Consider the following 23687-nt stretch of genomic DNA (forward strand, 5'->3'; position numbering starts at 1 on the left):
CATGTTGATGTAATAACAAGAAAACAATCTCATTTGTGTAACAAAGCATGGTTAACATTGTTCGTTCCACTGTTCCTGTTCCTGCTCCCATATGTTGATTCATCTACCATGTAAAAAGACTGTAAACAAGCTACACTGCACTTATTTTTGATGTAGCAGCATTTGCTTTGTTTTTTACTTTGCCTTGATGGAGCACATCACATATTGCTTTAACTGTCATTAGAAACAACAAATTGTTCTCTGATCATTACACTCGTGTTTTAGAGAAGTTAATTAATGATTGATCGTCTTAAAAGTCCGTCAAAGTGCACAGGTTCAGACGAGGACATTGGTATATCTGTACTGTTCTCTGTCACACTGATGTATTGGTAAACAATATAATACAAGAATATATATATTTTCCTATTTCCAAACAGTTGGAATTTGTTGACATCATGTGGTTTCTATAAAGAAGACACGCTCACCGTCGTTGGATTTTCCATGTTTTATTTTTACAACAGTAAATCACAGTGGATATAATTAGGATTTTCTAACACTGATAAACAAGGAATACTTTAATGGGTCAGTGGGGAACTGCTGTCACTTTGGTCTGTTATCCACAACCTAAGCTCATTTTAACCGGACAATCCTCTCTTATATTATTCATTGACCAATGCCACCAACACCAGATTAGGAAGGTGTGATTTAACTGAACAGAAAATAGTTTTCCTATTATTCCAAGACATTGGGAGGTCATATACATTCATACACAATAAAACCAGGAACAATCTTACTACCTATTATACATACAGTAATAAAGACAGTCACAGACAGAGAGGAAGCTGACAACTTTCTGAATTGGTCTTTTTCATACAATATTACATTTCACTTTATGGAGATTATCATAAATTGCTGGTAGCAATGGGGGATTGTATGGAGGACAAAATCAGTAAATACCAGGTAAATAAAACAATAACTGAATCTAATATTAAACACTAGAAACAAAATACTAAATGCATAGAAATAAAGAATAAATAATATGTGAAATGGAATTAAATAAGTGAGGGGTGTGGTGCATGGACGGGAGAATTATTATAGCTTTTATTAACTGAATTCCTTCTGCTGCTGCTGGATATGAGAGCGAGGCTGTGTAAACACATGTAGGTGGTGTTTAACACTGTTAGTCACTGTCATAGTACCTTTAAAGACATGTATTTACCTCGCTTGGCTGAAAATTCTTCTATTTTTTTGGCTCACTGTGCAAGTCCCACCACACAGTCAGTGTTCCTGCCAAAACAACTGGCAGCAGCACACGTTAAGAATGAACATTGTGATATCAGCAGAAAGAGGAGACTTGGCTACAAAGAGCCTTGGAGCACAAAGCCAAATTACACATTATATAGCAGTAAAGTCAACATATATCATAAAGTAATAACAAGCTAAGTAAAGAAATACAGAAAGTCTTTTTCTTCTTGATTGCATCGTGCTGCATTCGCTTTTTAATTATTCATTTCTTTGCATATTTTTTTTATCAGACCTTTTTTCTGAATGAGAGAAATGTTAAGATGCCACTGCAGGAAAAGCACATGTTTAATTAATAACATTAATGATGGCTGCATTTGATTTAGAAGCAGCAGTAATGGAGGCCCTGAAACAGAGTGATTGTTAATGTTATTAGCTGAACCTGTGTTTTCCTGTTATGACAAGTGTAAACATCTGCCATTTAAAAAAAAAAAACGATGGCCGATTTTGTCCTCCATAGACAGTAAAGTGGGATGTAACACTTACATTCACTAGTTTCACGTCTACATTTGAACCCTTAGAAGGGAATCAGTCTCTTTGAGTTTTCGGAGACAGACACCAAAGAGTTTGACATTATTTACTTCAAAGTGGCGTACCATTCTTTCCATGTCTTCAAACTACCTCGACAATTTGGCAGGGATGGCAACAATGGTTTCTTATTTCATTAAAGGGCTCATACAATTAGTCCTGAACGTCATGGTTCACCCAACTACTCCATTAGAACAAGCTCACGTCTGAAAGTAAGAACATTTTAATGTTTGAAAATTGACTCGCAAACAGACAACAACACTAAACCTCATCTGAATGTAGTAAACTGGTTCAGTATTTGTAGATTGTGAGGTCAACAATATGTTTTTTTTTTCTAAAGCACCCATCAGATAGATTACAGTGCATCGTCACATATAATGCAAACAAGTGAATCTGGATACGTTTCAACAAAATGAGACAGGGAATGTGACAGAAACGGTTTAAGCCACACAGTCACAGCTCTCTTCTTTTATTAGTCTTTCATAGTTGAATTGGCCCCTCTTGCTCACATGCCTGGTCACCAGTTGATGATATCTCGGATGTGGCCCCACAGCTTGGTGATCCACAGGTTCACCCCAAGCTCTGTTAGGTACTGAATCTCCGGCATCAACATCTTGCGGCACAACTTCCGATGTGCTTTGTCCACATTCTTCTTCAAGTTATAGCCCATGATAGACTTCTCTCCAATTGGCTGCCAGGGCTGCATGGCTGTTTCTTGGATGCTGCCAGCTTCCACAGCACGACCCCCCTCGATGCAGATAGACGCCATCTCCTTGTTCCTCTTCCTGAGCTCTGCCACGTCCTCAGCCATACGTCGGCGTCCATATGCATGTACTTTTTTCCAGAAAGTTTGGTTGAAATGCTGGTAAAGCTTCCAGTCAATTGCATTCCACTCAAGGGCCCTGGCCCTCAGCTCAGGGGTGAGTTTAGACACAGTGGATCCCTTGCGAGCATTGAGCTTAAAGAAGAGAAGGTCATCCATTTCCCAGCAGAGGGCGTCCTTGAGCAGAATGAGCGATTCCTCAAAGTATTCCACCAACATGACCAGCTGAAAACGGTCAGAGATGAACTTGATTCCTTCCTCTACCCGCGGATCGTCCAGCTCCAGAGTGTTGTCCTGTCCAAAGTCAAAGAACAGCAGATTCTTGAGGTAGAAAGAGTTGAAGCCTTCTGGATCAAAGTAGTTATTGGGGTCAAGTAGGAACTCGTTCAGCTTGTCATCACCTGGTATCTTCCAGGTAAAAGGCACCAACCGACCAAAGTAGTGAAACGATGACTCGAAAAGCTCTGCGGGGTCTCGCAGGATAGTGATGTAGGATGTGTCCATCGGCAGCAACTTGGCCACTTCAGGTGCATTGAAGCGCATGTGATTACAGATGATGTTGAAGCACATTCCAGGTCTGTAGTCTTTAACCTGGGAGCGCTGGAAAACAGACGGATAGAAGAAGTCGTTTCTGCTGTCAGGGAAGGCGAATTTCAGTCGGTGTTTCTCTCCAAAGCGGAAAAGAATGTTGAGGAAAGTGCTGCTGGCTGTTTTGTGGGTCTTCATGAACATAATATCGACTTTAGGAGCGCAGGTTTGGCCAGTGCTCTTCTGGGAACTGTTGGTGGTCGGTTTGTGGTGGAGCTGGGATGGTCGGTGGGCACAGGAGTAAGGTACTGGAACCCTACAGAGAGGAAAACAAGAAAAACATGAATGTGCATGTATTTGCAGAAGAAAGCTGATGTATGTTTTACATGATGGTTCCTATAGAACACATGTACACCACGTGTACAAGTCTTACTCAGGCACACTGAAGTGGATCTGTGGGGTGGAGAGGCAGTAAAGAAGGATCATGCAGCTGGTCAGGAGAGTTCCCAGGACCAGGCCTTTGCACATGGACCTCCACTGCCTCACTTGCTTGCCAGTCATGGTCCAGCAGAATCAAAGATTTCCTGAAAAACAGAGAACAAATCTCTCGTTCATAATCATTTTCACATTCATCATCACCCTGGTATGCATTTCCTGCCTGCTATCTGTCTGGACTTTCTTTTTTTTAAAATGTTATTCTCAAGTTACAAGAAAGCAAAGACTTCCATGATGTAACAGTTTCCTCAGTGTTCTCTGCTGGCAAGACTTTGAATGATTTATTGAGATGGCTGGATTGACATTTAATTGTAAAGTGACTCCACAGATTACAATCTTTGCTGTCTGGTTTCCACAGGAGTGGACACAAAAACATGAATTCGTTTCATCAGTGAAGCAGCCCCTTTCAATAACCTGTCACAGAGAGGAGCTGGTTCTTCTGAATGGTGACGGTGGGATCTGCTATTCACGAAAGGTTGTATTTGAAACAAGTTCCACCTCGATCATTCAAATTACACAACTGATTTATCCTTTTCCCCCCTTTTTTCCCCACAAGAAACCCAATGTACTAAGTAGATGAAGTACTTTTACTCTTGATGCTTTGTTTTGTTAATAATAACTTTCACTGAAACAGGAGAGGACATTGTAGTGTCAGTGTAATTAATTATGTATGCAGAAAATTGGATTTTTGCTTGTTTTTTCCAACTCGTTTTGGCTGATTGCAGATGCCGATACTAATATATGCACAGAATTTTTCCAGCTACTTACAGAACATCAAGTCTCTCCTGCTGAGGAATTAACATATAATGACTCTCATCATGGTGGCCCATGACATAAAATAAAATGCTTTTCAAATGTATACAGTCACTCTGCAAAAGAAAAAAAAAAACCAACAACTTCAACTTAGTTTTATGTAACATTTTCCAACAAAACTTTTCTTTTATCCTGACTTCTATCCTTCTGCCAATGTTCATTTTGGACTGATGCAGCCTTTATTGGACGATACCATTGATGATGCCGATATCATCGTGCAGCCCTAATCTGAATGCTTCTTCCACCACCTGTGGAACCGTGGAACAAACATCCTCCAACCTAAGAGTATTCACTCACACATGTCGATGAACTCTGACTTATTTTTCCTTTGAAAAACCCAATAAAAGCTGAAAGTAGCGTGTCCCCCATATGTGGGCTTTACCTTTATTGAGGCCATGCTGGGTCATATAATGCTGCACATTTCAGGTGGTGAGTGTTACTTCGTTATGTAGCTGAGTCAGCAGGTGGCTCGTCTTACTGCTGTCTGCAGGGGGGGATGCAATATCACTTTCCATGGTAGTGCATTATTTATTTTTTTTGGGCCAGCTGAGAAACACGGGGTTAGTCATTTCAACTCACAAGTATGTCATTTGGTAGCTCACCGTACAATTTGAGCTGCCCTGTGTTTAAACTGTCAGCCAAATGAAGTGAGGTTGACTGTGGAAGTGTGTCAAACGTACAGTGGGTTCATATCCACCAGCACGTTAAACTGTGCTCCACCTGATGTCAGCACTCTAATCTACAGAAGAACTCTTGTTGGAGAGCTGCCATGAGAGAATCACTTCAAGTTTTAACAAAATACCTGGTCACATGAAAGGACTCTGAGTCTTTCCTTCCCTCTGTGTCAGAGTTACCGCTGAGCCAAACACGTCCCTAAAAAGAAATCCATTTCACAAGAGTTTAGATGTTTGCTAAGATTGTTTCAAGGATGTTTGACAAATTTAATCCTAGTTACAAGTGGTAGATCCTTTCTTGCATTTCACTAAAAATACAGTATAATCCAATTTTAAAGCAACAGCTCATTAGTTTAGTCGAGTGGTTCCAAACATAGGGGTTGGACCCTTTCAAAGTGTCACCTGATTAATGTAGGTGGTCATGAGATGAACAACGGATAGGGAGAAAAAATTATTTTGAATTCTACTCATTTTTTTAGACTTTAATCTGTTATTTGTGTGTGTGAAAAAATAGATGAGATGTTGTTTACCTCCTTAACATCAAACAGTCTACAGTATTTATAGGAAATAGTCAGAACTTTACCATGACTGGTTTAACCTTTAATGATGCATTGTATATTTTAATTGCACGCTATATTCGAAAATCCTAATCTGCAAAGCAGGTTGCACTGTATGTAACTCTCAAGTGGTTTAAAAAAAGATCTGGAATGGCTGTTCTAAATTGTGCTTGTTTAAACGGTCTATAATGCAGTTTAAAGTCCAGTAGTGTTTGGATAGAACACCAGGATGAGTGTAACCCTCTAATGGATTTGTATTACTGGTTCAGTCTTTGCCCCGATGCAATGTAACGAGGAACTACAGCTTTCAGATAATACAGTAAAATAAAATACAGTGTTTTTCTCCCAAATGTAGAGAAGTACAGGAGCCTTAAGTACTTGAACAGTACTTAAATGATACTTGAGTATGTGTACTTTACACAACAAAGTAAGACAAAGAGGAGAGAGAAAGTGATGTACAGATGTTGGTCTACATCACACACAGCAGAAACCTGCAGCTTCACTGATCCACACTGACTTCAAAAGTTACTGTTTTTCACCTTTGCCAGTGGTGTCTCCACCTTTGACAGTTTCCTGTTGTGACAGCACTGAATTGTCTGTTACATGCTGCTGCTTTCAAGAAGCTAATGAATGTTGTGCCAACAGTGTTTGGACGCCAACTTCCTGACTTACTGTCACAGCTCTGATGCCAGCGTTGTAAAAGTCAGAGCAAACAACACATCATCCTCTTATAAGACATGACAGACGCTCATTTCTGTTGATGTGGTTATAATAGCTCATATCAGTTCTCATCACTTGTTAATGAGTTTTCCAGATCTAAAATACTACGTGGTCACATGTTGGAAATATATGATGGAGAATAACAAACTGTCACAGTGACCATCATGTGTTCTTTGATTTGAAAAGCCCTTGTAATGTTGTAATGCCATCCATCCATCCATCCATCCATTATTATACACCGCTTAATCCTCACTAGGGTCACGGGGGGCTGGAGTCTATCCCAGCTGACTCAGGGTGAAGGCAGGAGACACCCTGGACAGGTCACCAGTCTATCACAGGGCTACACTTAGAGACAGACAACCAAGCACACTCACATTCACACCTACGGACAATTTAGAATCACCAGTTAACCTCAACATGTTTTTGGACTGTGTGGGAGGAGAACCCAGAGAGAACCCACTCTGCACGGGGAGAACATGCAAACTGTCCTCACTGGGACACGAACCGGCGAACTTCTTGCTACGAGGCAACGATGCTAACCACCGATCCACCTTGCAGCCCCTAATGCCGTACAGATCTTTCAAATAAATCACTGCTTTCAACTGTATTACTGTTAGGAAAATAAATGTTCTGCAGTAAATGATTGAATTTTGAACAACTCATTGAGTTATTATTACTATACTAAGACTCATACCGAATTTTACATGAAGAATTTCTATTTATTAATTAATTCTTGCATATTTACATTATTCCTCCCTTTCCATGTGTGTAGTGTTTAAAGGTGGGTCAGTGATCTACTATCTGATATGTTTGGCACATTTCTCTTCCTTTACAGTTTCAAGGTTAATAATGCAATACAGCTATAAGCTCTGCATATGAACTCTAACTGTGATAGCCAGACATCATTCCAGTTTCGACTATGGTGTGTTTTTGTGGTGTCCAGTGTGTCATTTATTATTCATTTTCGGATTTAGACCAACTTTGAATTATGGCTCGAGGTAAATCTCTTAAAGTTACTGTGTACCTGAACAAATGATAGAGTTAACGTTCAGTCTTATCATCAGAGTATTGTACAAACATTACTCTCCAAACACAGCTAAAATACTGATTTCTCCTCTTTGTCTGGGCTCTGTGAAGAGGCTATTATGGAGGCATGTTAGAGAGCTTTCTCTCTGCCATCCGAAGCAACTCCGATGGGAGACATTTGAGGACAAGACTAGTTCTGGTGAAGAAGTGGAATAATTTCACCTGGATATGCCTGAAAAAATAAGTCAAAACCTGACCTGGACAAATAAACAGCAGTGTTATTTTTGAGGGTACTTGATGTCATTGTTTGCTTAAGTTTTGTCCAAAAAGTGCCAAATAACTTCAACATATGTCCAGGAAGGAGGCATATTAGTAGAATCCATGCACTATGCTGAACGTTCTGATCTACTTGAAAGCAGGACTAAATAAAGGCAAAAGTCCATATTTAAAAGGCGTAACTGACCCTGAGCTTTGCATGGCTGCACACCAAACCCCAACCCATTGATTTTTTTGTTCTGCTATAATAAAGAACCAAATAGATCAAGACTCAATTAAAAGTAAACATTGCAAGATTTAGGATTATACAGAACGCTTTTCCTTTCACATTTCATGTCCAACAGGGTTTCAAAGAATAACAACCTAATTTTGTTTTTCCTAACATGTAATAATAAGACAGTTAAAGCACACAATAAGTACATTTTGGAGAGGAAACATCTCATTGAAAAAAGTAAAGACTTCTTACCCTCATGCATGAATCCGGAGAGCAACTAGTCTAAGTGTGTCTTGCAGAACTGCATTGTTTACTTGATCAAGTTCCAGATAAATAACAAAAGTCGACCTCCTTCCCCCACTGTTCCTATGTCTGATCTTGACATACACATACTGCTATAGACCCGCCACAGTCCCGCGCTCCCCTTATCGCATGTCCAGCACTGAGCTGCTCATTCATCTGGCTGCTGTTCCTCTTCTCCTCTTTCTCTCCTGCCTCTCTGCATGCACACCTGATGCCTGCGAGCTGCCTGCCGCCTCCCCCTCAACTTTCAATTCCAAAACTGATCTTGCTGAATACAGCACTGCAGGGAGGCTCATTTAGCCTGCTGTGACGTCAGGGTTTCTGTCAGGGGACATGCACTTGTCAGTGAGTGTAAAAGAGGGGAGGGGGGGGAGGGAGAGAGGAAGAAAAGGAGCGAGGACAGAGAGGCTGTATAGTCCCTATTCTGTGTCTACATACAGAGGGCTATTGAGTGTAGATGCTGGAGTCTGAGCTGCAAGCTGATAGGAGGGGTGGAAAACAGCATAAAAAGAACAAATGCAGAAATCCAAAGCACAAAGCCTGTAATTGTACTAGTTGATCAAGACTGCTTTGTGTAGGTATTGTTTGAAATGCTTGTTTAGCAAGCTGTGTCTATATGTGTGGTCGGAGTGTACACTGTGCAGCTATTAAATATTTCAAAACAGATCAGATAATCAAACAAATACAGCTCAGATTGTCTCGTGACAATCCTGCACATGAGCTTAAATGATTTGTCTTGACTTAAAAAGGACTGATATTTCTCAGTAATCTTTTTCTGCAATTTATGCATTAAAGGTTATCAATATTTTCACTCTGGGACATGCACGTTACCATAAACACAACACACAGTATCCCGTGTTTATGAAACCACCCTTCTCAATGGTCTCTTGAGCAAGGCTGCACTGACATTTCAATGGTAGTAAAATTAACATTCTACCACAAGTGACGAGTCTATTTGGCTCTGTGCACCAGGATGTAGCAATATGTGGTCACAACGCCTCACCCAATACAGTACGCATGAAGTCTATCTCCCTCTACACTGAGGCCCTGATTCCTGGGAGGCACACTGGATCTGCACTGCTCATCCCACACTCGTCATGCTCGGACACGACACTGTTGCTTTTGTTCAGCAGGGAGTGCCTGCATGCACCCAGAGTGCCAGGCCGAGACCCGAACTGGGTGGGCATGTGTGGAATGTAGATCTGGGTGTAAAAGGAGGGGTGAGAGGGGGCAGGAAGACTGAGGAGTGCGGGCCATGACTGGCCTGGCCTTTGGCCCATAAGATCACAACATCATCTCAGAAGGCAGAGGGCCTTGTGCTCCTTCGTCATCAACACCCACTGCTTAAGTGCGGACCAATCGGCACCGACGTCCGACCAACAGCAGCACAGTGACCTCAGACTCTGCTCACTGCACAGATGTGAACTCTTTGGCCTTGCAGTACATACTGTACTTTGACACTTTAAGCATCTCTTCTGATCTGTACACAGCTGTGGGGAGAGACAACTGAGGGCAGCTTATCTGATATAAAAAAGACTAAAAGCTTCCTTAAAGATAAACTAACCTCCTTGACTATGCCACCACCAGTTAGTCAGAAAATTCTTTCATTTGACTGGTGCTAGATCACAAGTATCAGGCTTAATACACTGTGTCTTTAATTTTAAATACAAAGTGTTTCAAGTACAGACTTTAAAATAAAATGAAAGATGACTTGTATAACAGAGAACAGTAGAGCAGAGTTCATACAAACAAAATGAGAGTTACTTTTAAGGCAATAATTACACAATTAGCCGATGAAACATCTTGCATTTCAGTTGGAACTTATGCAAAGGTCAATGCACCTAAATCATAGTGCATGTTTCTCACACACAGCGCTCTCCAGCACACTTAGAGGTTTTATAACATGTGAACCTGTAGTGCACTCTACACGCTAACTCATGAGGTTAAGTACAGAGTCAGTCTCAAGAGGACATCAGGGGAGTTATTTTCTGCTCTTCTTCTTCTTCTTCTGTGCTTTTTCAGCATCATCATGGGCCTTCCTCTTGGCAGCGAGCTTATTAGCCTGTAAGAGGAGAATGACAGCAGTTAATGAACGGATACTCAACACCAGGCGCACAAGCATTTTTGAGGTCAGTGAACATAAGGGGTCATCACTGGGTTTGTGTGTTCTCTACGCTGCAGCTACACAATACTGTTCCTTTCCTACATTCCTGACCTGAGATAAGTAGGACAGGTATTGATAATAAAAGATACAATGTTAAAAATGTAACAACGTTCCCTTTACACATAGCAAAGCAAATAATCTTATCTACACAAGAATCCAGACTCAGTCAACAACACAAAAATGAATCGAACCTCTCTGATTTTTCTTTTCTTTCCGAACATGATCTTGTCGTAGAGGTACTTCTCCTTCTTCTTCATCATCATGATGGCCAGACGTTTCTCCTCTGCTTTCTCCTCCTGCTCCTTGCGGGCTGGATTTTCTACCTTCACTTTTCCAGGCGTCACTTTGACTTGCAGAGACTAAAAGAAAGAAAGAGAGATGAGAAAATAAAGACTCCAAGAGTTTATAAAGCAGAGGATGTTTACAAACAGGAAGAAAACAGGATCAGAAATATCCTACCTTGCCCTGAGATCTTTGTTCTTCCATCTCCTTAAGGTTCTTCTCTTCAGCTTCTTCCTCATCATCTTCCTCTTCATCAGCATTGTCGTCGTCATCCTCCTCCTCTTCTTCTTCCTCCTCATCCTCCTCTTCCTCATTGTCTTCCTCCTGATCATTGGCTACAATAGAGGAAAAATTCATGGAAACAAAATTAGTGTTCCAGATATCTGAATCAGGTCCAGTTATGACCTAATATTCAACAACAAGGATTCTTAAGTATTAAATCGCTTGACCTAAATGTAATATTAATATCAAACAGCATAACCAATGTCACATGTATTCACCTCCTTTGACTGTGCTGCTCCAACAATCACAAGTCTTATCAAGGTGTGATCACTGACTAAATGTTCACTAAATCAATATTACCTTATATTGTTTAATCATAACCATAGAAAAATAAAAGTCTGTAACTTTTTAAAAACAGTTTATAAACACTAAGATATCGATGAATGTGTGCTTGATACGCACCCGTTGTTTCTCCTCGCTGTAAGGCCATAATCTTGAGTTTCTCTGGGGGCACGTAGTCACCCTCCCTCTCCTCCACGAAGGGAGAAAGGTGAGGAGGCAGAGTCACCCCAATGAAATAGTCCTCAACAGGCAAGAGTATTTTGGCATTGACACAGTCATACACCCACTGGGGCTGGATGTAGTACCTGAAAGAACAAGTAATAGATATAAAAATGGGCTCTTTATGACAGCAACTAAGTATTTATTTGAAATAATATATGAAATTATATTGACAATCTTGAGCTTTTGTGATAATTTCTCTTTGCTAAGAGAACAGCGGAATCAAGTGAATATTCATCTCAACGATCTTTTAAACAATGATGTCTAAAATGTGTACTCTGCTCACAGACAACTCCAATGCGTTTTCTAAACTAACAGCCAGCCAGCAGAGTGTGATTGAGACGTTTTGGTTTTACTTTTGAGGAGCCGTCATGCCGCCATACCGGCAGGGTGTGACCAAACTTGCTGGATGCTGTGGCAGGCAGTCTGGAGTAGAGGAGTGATATACACCAGACAGCAGACGGCCAAAACAAAAATAAAATGTCTAGAGCATAAGGTGAAGAGCTAGTCCATCGAAAAAGGTCAACATTTATTGTTTGGAAGGATTGTAGGAGGGTAAGCCATGTTAGGCAAGAACAAATCATAGGAACAGAGTGTATAAGACTTGTTTCAAATGCCTAAAAAAACACCACAAACCGCAGTGTGATGAAATCATGAAGGCCAAGAATCTATAACAGAAACATGAGGCAACGTGTCACCAAATCGCTCAATTTGAAAATGATAGCAGCGCTGTGTTGATTTAATGTTTGGTAAGTGGAGCAGGGGTGGCACAATAAAATATTCTGTAAGAGAAATTAATAAATAATTTTGATAAATATTCATGATTTTCATATTTATCATTATGGCTATATTCGTGCAGTCCTATTTATTAATGAAATATCTGAGGGAGTTGGCACGATCTGCCAAACAGGAAGAGGGAGAGACAAGGACTACTCTGAAAGGAGGTATTGTGAAGATATGGTAATGTGCAAGACTCTCAAACGGCAGACTTCCTGTATTTAAGATTCAGACATACACTGTAAATCTAGTTGGTTGTGTAATAAATGGTTTTCTCTGTGTTCAAAAAGCAAGAAGATGCTGAAAATGATGAACCCGACAGTATTCCTTTACCTGTTGATGTACTGTTTGTCGATGCTGGGTCTGTCAACTATGTGATGTGTGATAGTTTCATCTGTCACATCGTACGTGCTACCGATGCAGATAGACTTGTCCCAGGACACCTCACCACCAAAACACCTGGAAGGCAGCAGAAACATTAAAAAAAGAAAGAAAAAATGCATTAGTTTCAGATTTATATAAGTGTTTTCAGTGTCTTCTCTCACAGACTGTAAATAAAATATGGAGGTGATAACTGTGACATCACCCTCTGGTTTGTGGTTTTGCAGTTTTAGAGTTCAGCCATTGTTATGTTTGACTTTTGAACTAGACGTGAAAAAGGTTGGATCTGACTGAGAACTAATGAACAACATGTACAGTCATACTCTGGCAACTTGGTAATCACAAGGTAGCTATGTGCTAAAGTACATTCTGTTTAATTTTCTGTTTGTATCTAAATGGGACCATCATTTACAAGACGACCATCACGCTGCATTGACGGGTTTGAAACTAGTGATGTTTCAAGTGACAAGTAGAGTCACTTTATTCTAGACTTTCTCTCTATATACTTTTAGCAACCAGATTAGTCGCCCCCTGCTGACCATCAGAAAGAATGCAGGTTTAAGTAGCTTCTGCTTTAGCTTCACTTATCAGACCTGGAAGCTAAGCCCATCTTTTATCTACATATATCCTGCGGTTTCACTGCAGAGTCTCTTGATCACCTGATGACAAAAGCCAGCGACTCTCTGGGCACTTCTCTGTTGAGGAAGAACTTGAGTCCATGGAACATCTTTCTCTGGGCTTCTTGTTGTTTCTGTTCCTTTTCTCTAGCCTCCATCTTTTCCACGTCCTCCTGAAGAACAGCAATGAAAGAAAACATCTCAGTGCTTTGCCGTAAGTAAGCATGACATTTAACATGAGATTCAAATTCAGCATTACCAGCTTTCCTTCTAAGACATTTCTTTATACAAATGCCAACAACGAGAGAGTTTTGAGAATCATTTCTCATTTGTAGATTGATTAGGGTACCTGGTGCAGGATTTAAGGAGGGCGAATAGTGCAGGAGGATTTGTTGTGATAATAATTCTGAACTCTTAAAACATTTTATCGTGATAAACTTTTCAGATATATCTCCTAGCCCTCCAGTGAATACATTTACTTCGAGGTCCTAAACCCTCACATTTATAAATGGCCATCAAAGGGCCAGAACACCAACAGTAATTTGTAATAAGGAAAAATAAATAGATATGCATGGGAAGAGCATAACATATGCTCAAAGATACTGAAAAAACACTGAATTCACTGGGATTAATTAAGCAGTGATAACATGACATCATTCTAATTACTGCTACTTAGACACTATTTTGCAAGATCAACAATAACACAGTGATTAAAACGCAGCCCAGTAATAACAGCCATACAAAAAATATATATTTAAAAATTGAGCTGGAGCCTGCAAAGGACTGCAGAGATAAGCTTTTATAAAGTACCATGAGAATTACTGAAATCACACCACTGAATTATTAAGAAGCTGTTGAAAGTCGTTAAGTAGTTCTTTGAATTTAGTGATGTGCAAATGACGTACATGTTAAAGCAGTTTTGAGGCTTCAGCTGCCCATTAAGGAAGCCAGCACTGCAAACTCCTCTCTAGTGTCTCCTGTGACGTTTCAAGTGGATAAGGATTCATTACTGCCAATCCAGAAACCAAAAATGGAAGTAGGCTTGGGTTGTTGAATTGCAGCCGAAGTTAAAGTTTCTAAGTTCCTAAGTGGAACTGATTCAACCCAGCTGGACAAAACAAGCTTCTCAGGTTGAGAAACAGCTCATCCATAGCAACCAAACATAAAGCTGTAAATCCCAGGTCTCACACCTCCAACAGCTCTGACACCTTTGACAAAAATATGTGACCTCTCAACTCTGCCTTCAGAGACCAATTAGTTCGTCAACTGTTGTTTTTCCTGCATGCTTTGATGTTCTTTCTTGTGAAGGCAACGCTTTATTGTCGGTATAATTGACAGAGATGAGACAGTGAGCTGATTTTCTTACCCCTTCATCAGGAAACTGATCCAGTTCAGCTTCCTCCTCATCCGCAGAAGAAACCACCCGCGCCAGACTGGCACTCAGAGCCGACAGTTTCTGTACAAGCAAAAACATCAGGATTAGAACAATCATGTATTTACTATCACCATAAGTAAGCACATTAAGATGTTAGTTCAGTTTAAACTACATGGTTTGTATCCCAACAATACAAGCTTACACAATTTCTTTGTTATTGTCTGGAAGGATGCATGGTATCCTACAAACTAGCATCTTATCAACAGACATAAAGGAACCAATCTGGGGAAAAAAACGTGTTAACATGTGACATTTATACAAGTTATTTGCACGAAGAGAAAAACGAAACACTGCTTGCATTACGTGAATGTTGTACCAAACAACAAGGTGGCATTCAAACAAACATTAGAGCTGCATAGATAAACAACAAGTCCTGATTCATATCAGGTCACTGCAGTCACACAGCAGGGCTGTTGATTTAGTTTCTATCTACAAACTAACCAAGTACATAAAATATACATGCAGCATTAGCCAGCAAAAAGGTTGAACCTGGTTGAACTTCTGCTTAAACATAATGCCGCTCCATCTTGGCAACACACGTGGGACTATGCGAGCGTACACGTGACGTAAATTCACCCTCTTCCCAAGTTCACCAGAGTCAGTGTGGATCCCCCGGAAGACGTTTGTGTACACCCGAAAATTGTGTCTGCATAGATTGTCCATGTTGAATCTACGCTACAGTAGTGTGCATGCATAGAATAGGTAGATATTTATTAAGCGACATGCACAGTTTCAAGAAATTCGGCCTTGTTGTTTTTATGCAGTTGTAGTTACAGACAAACAAATGACATTGAAAATATAGCAATCAATAATTCACTAAATCCTGTTGCACAGTTTCAATGACAACACACAAAGTGGTTGTGTGTTCACATCATCTGGGCATGTTTACAGCACACTGCAGTCATGACAATATTTGTCTCCCTTTTGTTTTTGTTTTTTTGCTTATCAGAAAAATGATAAGATCCATGACTCAAAAGCTGTGACACGATCTCAAAGAGGAGTTTTGGAATCTGTTGCACCCTACCCTAAGGCCATGTTCCTTAAAGGTAAAGGCTCAGCAGGTAACAAGAGTATCACTCCACCTCAGGTTTCAGCTCCTATCATCTGATAACCGTAAGCACATGTTGTCAGGTAGATAAATGGATGTTCCAGTAATCTGAATCAAATCAAGGATCTACCACTGATGCTTCAAAGCATCAACTATTAGGGGGCAGTGCAAAATAAAACCAATCTACGTGTGTGACTATGTAACACCAGACGTAGGAGTAAAGGGTGTAACATGTCCTTTAAATTATTCAAAATCTAAAATAAAAAAAAAAAAGCTTACCTCTAAGTAGCTTTCTGAATTCATGGCATAGTCATCCTCATCCTCTTCCTTCAGCTCTGCCTGTGCTTTAGCATCCAGCTGAAAAAAAGAGAGCAAACATTAAGAGACTACAGGCTAACAGGCCACCATCCTGTCATAAATCCCCATTTTAACCCATGTAATCTTTTCAGAGCCCAACGTACCTTTGGTGGGTAGAGCAAGTTGAGGGAATGGTAAAGTCTGAAGTTGACAAAGCCCAGGAGAGTGGTGTACATCTCTGTGAAAGTTGCCATTACTCTGTAGTCAACATCTGTTGGGTGCTGAAAGAGAACACAAAACTTCAATCTAACCAAGTTTCAATGGTAAACTTAGTAGTTATAAGTGCAAATGTTTAATTTTTTTTTTAACATGAATAGGATTGGAGCACACAAACAGCTTGGGTAGTCAGAGAACTTCACTTTTCTTGTATGAGAGCATCTCTGTTTGCCAACGTGGGTTCAAATGCTGACAGAGCTGATGTCAACTGTCAATGTAATCCCATAATAATAAAGTGACTGCATCTATTATCATAATCACTATGGACTGCATTTCATCAGGCTGCACTTACATCATGGGAGAACTGATACGGCACCAGCCATGTGATGAGCTGTCCCATCACCTCGGCTTGATAATATATTCCCTTGATGGAGATGAAAACCTATCAGGAACAGAAAGAGGTTCAGCGTGTTATAGAACACAGGTCCATTAACTCTCATGAGGACATATCAATACCCCATGAAGTCCTTATTTTTTGCATGATGTGCAGTTTTAACTCGCACCTTGCGGAGAGAACGAGATGCAATCACATAGTTCATCCACTCCACAGTGAGGCGTCTGCACAGCTGGATTGTCTGCACATGACACTTTCCTGTTCTGGCGAAAGTGGAGAAAAGGAAGCACATGCAGAGGGCATCGTCGATGTCACGGAGAGCATCAATGAAGCTGGGGTACCTGTAACGTAAAGAAACACCAGTAAGGCATTGCAATTGATATGTTATGTTTTGAAAAAACTAAATAAACTAAAATATGTAAATCCTTCAAACCCCAAGTTGTGTCTGGGCAATCTTGTTTGCAGGTCTTTGTGACCAAAGCAAAAGGTCACAGCTGCTGTCTGGCTGATGTCAGGCTCAGGCACATCAACACTGAGAGCAGTCTGACTACTGAGTTAGCTGACAGAGCTAAATGAAACAGTAGACTGATGGGTTCAGATGAGCATCTTTAAGTTAAGTGTTTTGGCTACTTGACTACAAAGTGCACTCTATTCATACTACAATAGTTCTGCATCAGTCTGCCATGTGGACAGGCAAATTGCCCATCATATTGAACACAAATAATAATAATAATAATAATAAAAAGAAAACACACAGGGATGTAGCAGCTGGTTACAGACCAGCGACTGCACTGTGGCACTGTAGCAGTGATTAGTCCTAAGGTGTGCCGAGCACAGGGTATGAACATTGCACAGGAGGGTTCAACAGCCATTAGAAAGTTTAAAATCAGTTGATTTTTTTAATTTTGTATCTTTACAGTTTTGTTCTCTGATAAATGGTGTCACTTTGGCCAACGCAAAACATGCCATTCAAACCCACCGACAGGTTTTGGGTTCAGAGACGAAGCGGCAATAGTAAGACAACAGACATGCTACTTTTCAACTAATGCCACCTCATTTGACTTGGTCTGCACTTATGGTCTGCACTTATCTAGCGCTTTCTGGCAGAGACAGAGGAAGTAAGTTTAGCTCAACTGTGCCCTCCAATGTTGATTGCGGAGAACAACCGTCTCACCTTTCTTTGATGATGTGGTCCAATTTATAGGTCGGCTTGTTTTCTCTCAGTCTTTCAACTGTACTCCACTCTGTTTTTCCATAGGCCTTCTTAAGTTTACGCACAAATATCTGTTAAAGTGAAACAGTTGGACAATAAGAGTGTGTTCATTAAGAAAATAGCTGCACAGTAACATCAACAAGTCATAGACACAAACAAACTACAAAGTGCAAACCGTTTTCAGCCTCAAAAAAAGAAGTTAATTTAAAGACAGCAGTACAACTACGTTAGTTTTCAATATAATCATGTCATCTCTTTATACTGAAGCATGTTCAAACACTGGTGCTGTTATTTAACATACCTTGTATTCTCTGAACTTCCCAACGATTGGCTCATGCAGCAGAAAGCGGATGTCTTTGAGCAGGTAAAAGGTCCTGGGGGCTGTGGAGCCCTTGTTCACCTTCTTCTTGTGCTTTGGTTCATGAGGATAGATGCCTTTAAGGATGCACAGTCGCCTGAAAATCAGAAAGCGTTAGAAGTGACATGTCTGCTTTCTGAGTGTGCCTTTCCAGCTTGACATTGAGGTATGGAGCTAGACAACACTCGACAGTTTTATGTGTTGTGATGATGTAAGTCCTATACACACATACAATGCTGAAACTGATCACAGATAAAAAACCTTGGTTTTTAAGCCACTAAATTCTCTCCAGATTCAGCAAATAAACATTTACGTCTGGTTATTTTACTTATGAACTGATTTCAATTCACTTTCCTGAAAGTTTGCAAAATAACAGCATGTGCTCCACCTAGCTAAAAGTAATATAAGATAAACTACAGAACTTTGTCTTATTGAATGATGCTGCATTACATCCCATCTTCTTTAAGGTCATATTGTTTAGAGGCTGCAGCTTGTGTTACTGTTTAAATGCACTGCTTCACATTGACAGGTGTTTCTAATAGTTTGTGTCTGCCATCTTTTCTCCCCCCCCCTTTACCCTCAGGCAAACCAGTTGATGCCACCCTTCTTTTAACCTCGTTCTGCTGGATGCTTTTCCTTCCTGGCAAAATAGTGTTTTTCCTCTTAACAGTCACAAACATGCTTGCTCAAAGGAAATCTTCGGATTTACTAAGTTTTCCGTGAATGAATCTGCAGAGTCTTAACATTTAGTCTAGTAAATTAACCTAATCACTAGCATGATAGTGTTTTAGGTGAATTTGTAAAAACCATAATATTTAAATTATTCTGATAATTTCATAACATCAATAGTTATGTAGGTCCTTAACATAAATATTTATACTCATTTCTTTCCTGAAAAACAGTTTGGCTCATCGGCTGTTGTTTTAAATGTGCTATAGAAATAACGGCGAAAGAGGTAGCTATGATAAAGAACTATTAAATCAGACTATTGCATTTGAAATCTCATATACCACATACAAAACGGCATCCATATAATCCAACCCCATTACATAATCAGCGCTGTAAAGCTACCTGAAATCTGGGAGACTCAGCATCAACTTCTTGCGAGCTCGGTTTCTGGTGATGTAGTTGGTGGCTGAGCCCCTCTCGTACTGCAAAACAAGGACAGACACTCACATTTAACTCACACGAGGAGACACAAACCGTATGACTTAGCTTCACAGCCAGGCTAACAGCACGTTTAACATAGAGATACCCATTTGCACCCAACAGAGAGTCCTGTATCACAAAAACAAACTTAAGCTAGCTACGTTAGCTAACGAGATAGCCAGGCTGCTGCCTGTGTTAATGTGTCTGAGCCTGACATCAGCTTGACGCCAACTCTCACCTTTTTCTTTTGAAGACCTCCCATTTTCAAAAGCTGTGCGACGGTCCACTGAAGTTTAGTTAAAATGTAATTATCAACAAACTCAAAAGCTAACAGGAGCACGCAAGGCTCCCCACAACGATACACAGCCGACGCACGTGTCGCCTGACATGCGCGGAAGAGGCGGTGCGAGAAGACAGCAGGACCCCGAGGTCTGCCATGAGCCCGCCTGTATACAAAAGAAAGCAAATAAATAAAAATAATCTCTGTTTTTGCACGCAAAACTATGTGCTGGTGTATAATAGTGTTTAATGTACATACACATCGGTTTTTGGTGTATATATAGTTAAATATATTTCACAAGAGGAAGACAAAGGGAGAATGAGGCTAAATTTGTATTCAAATAAGGCAGTGAAAAGCGAATTGTAGTTTTTTGGTGGCACTTTGGTGTTTGTAGACCACAGCTTCCTCATCCTGTGTGAAAAGCTTCTCATTTATTAAATCTCTTATTATTATTATTATTATTATTATTATTTATCGTTGTTTTTAAGTTTGTTACAATTTAGAAATTGCAAGACAGGGAACAATATAAGCATAGATTTTCAACCTAATAAGTAAACAAAAGAATTATTTAAAATGGGTATTAAAAAAAGTTCCTGTTCCTGTCCAGGACTTGAGGCATTTTATTTAGATTTTTTTATTTTATTTTTTGTCTGATTCAGTGTAAAACACAATGACGCTGTACAATTACCAGAGTAAACAGACATCAAATAAAAATGCACAGTTCAACCACAACTGAGCCCCACCTCCTTGTCTTCTTCCTCACTCACTGGTGCCAGTGATGCTCCAGAGAAATGAAGGCTGGAGCCGAGCAGGAGCAGATAAAGTGAGAATAGAGAAACAATGACAGAACTATACAGCTAGATAGAGAGGTGGAAGTAGAAACATAGAGGGGGGAAAAAAGACTTCTTAAGGACATCTCAGGATATGTGTGAAGTATTTCATCACATCGCCATGGGGCTACGCGAGTTTATATTGGAATATTTTCAAGGTTTCTGGGACTATGAGACCCCCAAGGTGATGGTTGTTAAAAACACAACTCTTGGAGTCATATACAGGACGGTTCAGTTTCTCGTGATCACCTATTTCATCTGGTAAGTTTCATGTTTGTGGGTTTGCATGTCCACTGTATGTGTCAAAAGAGACAATATATGAAATTCTGGTTCATTATTCTACATATTAATGTATAAAGTGTATTATGTAATGCTTCTGTTAGGAATTACAGTAAAGTAAAACATCTTAGTTATCAGTAAGTCACTGTGTGTAAAAATAGAATATAAGGTTCAAACTTAAATTTCATGTTGTAGAGAGGAAATGCATCTCATTTGGAGCTAGGTGCAAATTATGATTATAATAGATGGAAGAAAATTAATAGCAAGAATTGTGATGGAGTCCCTCTCTCTTGCTCATCAATCTGTTGTTTAATCTTAGATGAGCATTTTTTACAGATTAGGAACATCTGAAAATTGTATTATTCATGTAAATCTTTCAGGTCTTAAAACATTTCCTAGATGCCTTGGATTCAAGTGCGTCATCTTCTTTTCTTGGCTTCAGCAAAGAGGGCTGAAAAGATCCAGTGTAACATGATCCCGCCAATAAAATTTGACATCATGGCAGAAAATGTGATATTATTCCTGTCTGTTCTATCCTCCTCAAGGTATGTGTTTATAAGTCAGAAAGCATACCAAGAAAGTGAAACCCGTCCAGAGAGCTCCGTTTACACTCTCATGAAAGGCTCAGCGGTTCATGGAGACGAAATCCTGGACACTGTGGAGTATGCTCGACCCTCAGAGGTGAGTTCAGAATAAAAGTTGCAGCATCATAAATAAACTCTCACTTCCCATACTCTGTCATATAATTATCTCCTTACGCTGGAGTAAAGTGAGTATTGTTTGACATTTTCTTTTAAGGGTGGTGATGTGATTAGTACAATACTGAGGCGAGAATTCACCTACAATCAGATGCAGGGCACCTGCGCCGAGGTAAGAAATCTACTAGAGTCTTCTGAGGAAGAACAGCATACAAGACAATATAATCTAATAGCTGTATCAATTACACAGACACCGTAGTCTCTCACCACTGAACGTCTGTCTTGTTTCACTTCAGTATTTCAAAGTTCCCAATGCCAACTGTACAGAAGACTCTGACTGCGTAGCGGGGCAGGTCGACTTTGATGGCCATGGTACCATTTTTTCTTCTCACATAATCTTTTTTCATGACTGGTTGGTTTGTATTTGCCACAGTTTTTCTTCTTCCTACAGGCAGACGAACCGGAAGATGTGTTCAATACTACAACTACACATTCAAAACCTGTGAGATCCAAACCTGGTGTCCTATAGAGGAGCACGCTGTAGTACGGTAAGACAGGTGATACATAATCTAGAACAGTCTGGGTGGTCAGGCTCCAGTCAGGTTCATTTGGATCATCCAGTTGTCTACAAGGGTTTCAGCAGACAAGGAAAAGGGCCACAAATATCTTAACACGCAAGAAAATCAGTGTGAGGTGAGAACTGACAGATAGAAACCAGAATAAAAATGAATAGGAAAACAAAGAGAAACTACAAGCACTTAACTGATGTTATTGCACAGCGAGTAGAGTAACAAGGAAATTCACAGAAGTAGATTTACTGATAATCACAGTGGTGGAAGGGGTATTCAGATCATTTATTTCAGTTATAATACCAATACAGCATCATAAAAAACACTCTATTACAAGCAAAAGTAGTGCATGAAAAATCCTGCTTAAGTAAAACTTTGAAAGTATTATTATATGTAACATCATGAGATACAGGTAATGTGATGAGATGAGCATGTTACCGTAGTAGCTGCTGCAGGTGCAGATAATCTGAACTGCTTTATATATAGTTTTATTTACAGGAACAGCAGATAAATCTGAGAGGTGTCAGATAATAAATACGAGAGGAAAAAAAAAAAAAAAACTTTTCAGTTCTGGAGAAGCGTAGAGTGAAAAATCACTGGAAAATCAGTCAGATGCCCAAACAGTTGGAAACCACTGGTTTAATCTTGAACAATATGTTGTATTTTTAATGCTTGTTGTTTTATTCATTATATAAAAAAAATTCTCTGAGCTTTAAAACAGGACTGTGCAATATACACGGGCACCTTTCACATATGCACCTTATGTATCATAACAGTGTTCCATTTGCTTTATTTATTTGATTATTTATGTGTATGTATATATACTTAAAGTATATATACTTCTTTAACACTTATTTTTAGTTTCTTTTGTTTTTCCTTTTTCTTTTACTGAAACTGGAGGCTGGTACAAAATACATTTCACTGCACATTGTACCATGTATAAATTTGTATGTGACAAATAAAGCTTATCTTATCGTATCGTATCGTATCGTATCGTATCGTATCTTATCTTATCTTATCTTATCTTGAAAGTAGCTAAAACTGACAAGTAAGTGTAGTGGAGTAGAAAATATTTCCCTCTGAAATATAGTGCAGCACAAAATGAAAATATTCTATAAAAGTACATGAGCATCAAAATCATACTGAAGTAAATGTACTTAGTTGCATTCTTTCACTGGATGAGAAGTCTCACTGGTCATCAGTCTGGCAGACATTCACATTGACTACTCAACAGTAAAAGTAATGACGGAAAATATTAAACAGCCCAACAGTCAGCGCTCAGTTACTCTGAATGTTGTATTTGCAACCTGCCAGCCTCACACAGCTGTAATAGTTAGTTGGTTGCTATTTACCTAATAATAAATAAACAATCACAAAAATCAATATATTGGAAGAGGGCCTGCAGAAATGATGCTGCGACAAGGACATTCGCAGAGTAGATAAGAGATGTCTGATGATATTTGCTTTGTCACTGAACTAGAAAATGCGGTCAAACAGAGCATTTTAACTGAAATCAGCAGCTGAAATAACATCACTTTAGGGAACTGTTAATAATTATCTGTTGTCCTCAACAGAGAGCCGCCATTAGTGGAGGCCATCAACTTCACAGTGTTCATCAGGAACTCCATCCACTTCCCCAAATTTAAAGTGCTGAGGTAAAGTCACACACACACACACAC

At 39.7% G+C, this 23687-nt stretch overlaps 3 protein-coding genes across 4 annotated transcripts in view; 1 reads left to right on the forward strand and 2 right to left on the reverse strand.

Moving 5' to 3' along the window:
* Positions 1 to 469: 469 nt before the first annotated feature.
* gal3st1a (galactose-3-O-sulfotransferase 1a) lies at positions 470 to 8480 on the reverse strand. 2 transcript variants are annotated; one of them, XM_008282049.1, is made up of 4 exons: positions 8188 to 8480; positions 5271 to 5341; positions 3594 to 3744; positions 470 to 3476 (listed from the first exon to the last, which is right to left on the reverse strand). In XM_008282049.1, the coding sequence occupies exons 3-4, from the start codon at positions 3719 to 3721 to the stop codon at positions 2327 to 2329; spliced, it is 1278 nt and encodes a 425-aa protein (XP_008280271.1). In that variant the 5' UTR covers positions 3722 to 3744; positions 5271 to 5341; positions 8188 to 8480; the 3' UTR covers positions 470 to 2326. The 2 variants fall into 2 exon arrangements, with proteins under 2 accessions (XP_008280271.1, XP_008280270.1); XM_008282048.1 differs by lacking the exon at positions 5271 to 5341.
* Positions 8481 to 9870: 1390 nt separating this feature from the next.
* On the reverse strand, positions 9871 to 19731 carry pes (pescadillo). Its single transcript, XM_008282050.1, has 15 exons — positions 19591 to 19731; positions 19275 to 19354; positions 18147 to 18300; positions 17807 to 17916; positions 16802 to 16973; positions 16591 to 16680; positions 16187 to 16303; positions 16005 to 16082; positions 14609 to 14698; positions 13285 to 13415; positions 12578 to 12703; positions 11369 to 11553; positions 10862 to 11019; positions 10594 to 10761; positions 9871 to 10300 (listed from the first exon to the last, which is right to left on the reverse strand). Exons 1-15 carry the CDS (start codon positions 19612 to 19614, stop codon positions 10220 to 10222), a joined length of 1764 nt encoding a protein of 587 aa, XP_008280272.1. The 5' UTR covers positions 19615 to 19731; the 3' UTR covers positions 9871 to 10219.
* An 825-nt stretch (positions 19732 to 20556) lies between these two features.
* The window catches only part of p2rx2 (purinergic receptor P2X, ligand-gated ion channel, 2), a 6741-nt gene continuing 3610 nt past the window's right edge, over positions 20557 to 23687 (forward strand). The window contains exons 1-6 of the mRNA XM_008282051.1: positions 20557 to 20723; positions 21287 to 21422; positions 21540 to 21611; positions 21736 to 21811; positions 21891 to 21987; positions 23583 to 23663. Coding sequence (XP_008280273.1) covers positions 20557 to 20723; positions 21287 to 21422; positions 21540 to 21611; positions 21736 to 21811; positions 21891 to 21987; positions 23583 to 23663 — 629 coding nt within the window. The remainder of the gene's footprint in view (positions 20724 to 21286; positions 21423 to 21539; positions 21612 to 21735; positions 21812 to 21890; positions 21988 to 23582; positions 23664 to 23687) is intronic.

The sequence above is a fragment of the Stegastes partitus genome, unplaced genomic scaffold (assembly GCF_000690725.1).
Source record: "Stegastes partitus isolate 25-593 unplaced genomic scaffold, Stegastes_partitus-1.0.2 Scaffold255, whole genome shotgun sequence".
Lineage (NCBI taxonomy): Eukaryota > Metazoa > Chordata > Actinopteri > Pomacentridae > Stegastes > Stegastes partitus.

Excerpts from the sequence above, each read along its gene's own strand:
- pes (XM_008282050.1), bottom strand. The coding sequence starts at position 19,614 with ATGGGAGGTCTTCAAAAGAAAAAG. Across the intron at positions 17,917-18,146 it reads GGAAGTTCAGAGAATACAAG|ATATTTGTGCGTAAACTTAA; the intron begins GTATGTTAAATA and ends TCACTTTAACAG. Across the intron at positions 10,762-10,861 it reads AACAAAGATCTCAGGGCAAG|TCTCTGCAAGTCAAAGTGAC; the intron begins GTAGGATATTTC and ends TCTTTCTTTTAG.
- gal3st1a (XM_008282048.1), bottom strand. The coding sequence starts at position 3,721 with ATGACTGGCAAGCAAGTGAGGCAGTGGAGGTCCATGTGCAAAGGCCTG. Across the intron at positions 3,477-3,593 it reads ATCCACTTCAGTGTGCCTGA|GGTTCCAGTACCTTACTCCT; the intron begins GTAAGACTTGTA and ends TCCTCTCTGTAG.